This window comes from Herpailurus yagouaroundi, unplaced genomic scaffold, assembly GCF_014898765.1.
Source record: "Herpailurus yagouaroundi ecotype Mexico unplaced genomic scaffold, PumYag 184, whole genome shotgun sequence".
NCBI lineage: Eukaryota > Metazoa > Chordata > Mammalia > Carnivora > Felidae > Herpailurus > Herpailurus yagouaroundi.
Window position 1 is genome coordinate 17,996,623 of NW_024412415.1, and position 3,712 is coordinate 18,000,334.

A 3,712-nucleotide genomic window follows, 5' to 3' on the forward strand; every position below is an offset into this window, starting at 1 on the left:
TCATTTGGTAATTTATTTTATTGATTAAAATATTTAAAAGTTCTACTTTTTCATTTCTTCATATACAACGTATCTAAAAGAACTAAATCATTTATAATATGAAAAGGCATTGTTACATATTAATAGGGTGATGTTGCTTCATAATCATGTATTATCACTCCTAAGACATAGATCTGTGGGATAGAACCACAGCTCGTGCCTGTGAGTCTGTCAGAGACAGGAGGGCTGGTTGGATTCTTGGAATGGGCCACATGCCACAGGCTAGCAGTGCAACATCACATGCTCTGAAGGAAGGAATGAAAACGTCTGGGGGGACAAGGGATGGTTGGTTTTCATGAAACTTGGGAAATACTGGTTTCTCAACAGGAAGAACTGACATAATTCTTCAGGTTTTTTTTATGGGAAAATTTAAAAACATTTGAATGCTGAAAAGAGAGAGAAAACCAATTAGGTTGCCTTTTAAACTTAGTTTTTAGAGAAGCTGTTGCACGAACGATATTGAACAATGAAAAACATATGGCCAATATGTTGGCAGATAAAACATGAAGAAATGTTCTTTCAGAAGAGGTGGTAAATGCCCTGGCAATTAATTTTAATAATATATTCGTTTTAGGTAGCTATATATATAACACTTCACATGATTCATTTCAGACTGAATATTTGCCTAAAAACTAGAGGGCTCTTAAATAATAAATATTTTTTCATGCAGGAGCATTTTTAGTGACAGTGAACCCCACCCCTCCCACCCTGGGCAGGAGGCATGGGGTGAGAGGAATTTCGACAGGGCATTGTGGCCAAATGGGATTATTTCCTGGAAGACTCAGCCCTGGAACCCACTCACGGCTTCATAAATGTACCTGGGCTTCACATGAACATTAGTAAACTTAGGGGGCACTGTGTCCCCAGATCATACTCCCTTTGAGGGGAGCCCTGTCACAAAACAGATCTAGACAAGAGGCACCTGGAAGAAAACATGGGCCTTCGAGGAATTCCAGTAAAAGCTGGCTGTGATTCAGAAGGTAGACATGGCCTTTCCAACTGCAGCTGGTGTGTGTTAACTCTTACAAAATGACAGTGGCAGCACCATCACGGGGAACAAGAGAAGATGTGGCCCATCTTGGAGAATTCTTCTTTGCTTCTTTACATCACATTCCAAAGCATTTCCAGTTCCAATTAACAACCACATCCCTCATATTTGACCTTCATTTGGCTTCTGAGGGAAACATACATTTCCTCTCCTTTCTCCTGCTATAATCTATTGAGAAAACCTAGCTTAAAACTGCTGGGGATCTGGATCATTTCCAGAGCATGTGGAGAGGGGGTAAAAGGAAAGGTAACTTGAAAGAGATATTTTGTATCCAACATCAGCTGTGATGAATCCTCCCGGCTATTTAGGAGAGCCTGAAATAAGAACCAGAAGAAAAATGAATAAGGAAACCAGTGCATTCTGCTTTATGACTATTTAGAAGTCTAGAGTAAGGAAAACACAACTCCAGCTTCACTGAAAAGCTCCTTTCAAAATCATGTGAGAGAATACACAAAGGACTATTTTAACAACACAATACCATGGTGACATGGTCTATGCAGGATTTCCAGTCGCTCTCATGAATATTTACTTAAGTGCTCTGTTTCACCTCAGAAGTTAATTTCCCACAGGATGGAATGACTGTAAATGGATCTGTTTTCTATTCTTATCCACCCTTGTGGCATAATTCTAAGCCCAAACATGAATAGATCTCACAGATTAAGTCTTATAGCACTTATCCTTCTTTGTAGTTCAGTAGTTTGTGAACTTTTTGCCTAAAGACCCCTTTAAATTCTTTTTATTTTTAAGTTTACTTTTGGGGCATCTGGGTGGCTCAGTTGGTTAAGCGGCCGACTTTGGCTCAGGTCATGATCTCGCAGTTCATGGGTTTGAGCCCTGCATCGGGCTCTGTGCTGACAGCTCAGAGCCTGGAGCCTGCTTCGGATTCTGTATCTCCCTCTCTTTCTGCCCCTCCCTGTCCTGCTCTCTCTCTCTCAAAATTAAATAAACATTATAAATTAAAAAAAAAATAAAGTGTACTTTTATTATTATTATTATTATTATTATTATTATTATTATTATTATTTTAAGTAGCCTACATGGCCAGCATGGAGCCCAATATGGGGCTTGAACTCATGACCCTGAGATCAAGACATGAACTGAGATCAAGAGTCGAACACTTAACTGACTGTGCCACCCAGGTGCCCCAAGACCCCTTATACCCTTTAAAGATTATTGAGGACCCTAAAGAGCTTTGGGTATGTAGGTATAGCTATTGATATTTACCATATTAGTAATTAAAATACTTCAAAATATTAAATCATTAAAATAAAAAGAACAAACCCAATGCATGTAAACATGTATTGAAAAATAACTATTTTTGAAAACAAAAAAATTTAGTAGGATGCAGTATTGTTTTATATTTTTGTAAATCTTTTTAATGCCTGACATAATATGACAGGTGGAAACTTGTATCCACTTCTACCTTAAATCCATAGTGACATGTTATTTTGGTTGAAGTCTATAAGGAAAAGTGTGCCTCACACACACATATTTAGAAAAAAGAAGACTTTGCAGACTCACTGAAAGGGTCTCCAGAATGCCCAGAATCCTTGAACTAAACTGAGAACTGATGTGCTAGTTGATTGGGGAAGAAACTTTAGGGATTTAAATAAGAAAAAAAATGGGTATACAAGACTCTGTTTCCATTCAGGCTCTGCTCTCTTGCACAGACTGATAAGAAGACTGATAATAAACAAGACATCCTGAAGGAACATAGCAGCTGAGTGGTGATTTTGGTGTTTTCATTCCCTTCCCACTGAGGCTAAAATGGGTTCTGAAAGCGGGGGTATTTGACAGAGAAAATTCCTGCTGCTTTTGCTAAGTGCCTTTCATTTGCATGTTTGGTAAATGTGCTTTAATCTTAGATTTCTATAACCGTAATTCAATATCAATTTCTTTTTTTTTTTTTATTTTAGAGAAAGAAAGAGTGCAAGTAGGGGAGAGGGGTGTAGGGAGAGAGAGAGGGATAATCTTAAGCAGACCCCACTCAGTACAGAGCCCAAAGCGGGGCTCCATGCCATGACCCAGGTATCATGACCAGAGCCGAAATCAAGAGTCAGATGCCCAACCAACTGAGCCACCCAGGCACTCCTCAATATCAATTTCTTATACTGAAAATTAAAAGGCACATCCCTTGGAGAAACGGGAACCCTCTTACACTGTTGGTGGGAATGCAAACTGGTTGCAGCCACTCTGGAAGACAGTGTGGAGGTTCCTCAAAAAATTAAAAATAGATCTACCCTATGACCCAGCAATAGCACTGCTAGGAATTTACCCAAGGGATACAGGAGTGCTGATGCATAGGGGCACTTGTACCCCAATGTTCATAGCAGCACTTTCAACAATAGCCAAATTATGGAAAGGGCCTAAATGTCCATCAACTGACGAATGGATAAAGAAATTGTGAAAAGAGAGGTTAGAGTGGGAGAGAGCCAAAGCATAAGAGACTATTAAAAACTGAGAACAAACTGAGGGCTGATGGGGGGGTGGGAGGGAGGGGAGGGTGGTGATGGGTATTGAAGAGGGCATCTTTTGGGATGAGCACTGTGTGTTGTATGGTAACCAATTTGACAATAAATTTTATATATTAAAAAAAAAGAAAAAAAGAAACCAAAAAAAAAAAAA

The 3,712-nt window shown here is 39.1% G+C and overlaps 1 protein-coding gene across 3 annotated transcripts in view; it reads right to left on the reverse strand.

Annotated features, from left to right (window-relative positions):
- The window catches only part of MYO5C (myosin VC), a 106,095-nt gene continuing 102,383 nt past the window's right edge, over window positions 1-3,712 (reverse strand). For all 3 annotated transcript variants that reach the window (XM_040492712.1, XM_040492713.1, XM_040492714.1), the window contains one exon: window positions 1-1,401. In XM_040492712.1, the coding sequence (XP_040348646.1) occupies window positions 1,249-1,401 (153 nt within the window). In that variant the 3' untranslated portion in view covers window positions 1-1,248. The remainder of the gene's footprint in view (window positions 1,402-3,712) is intronic.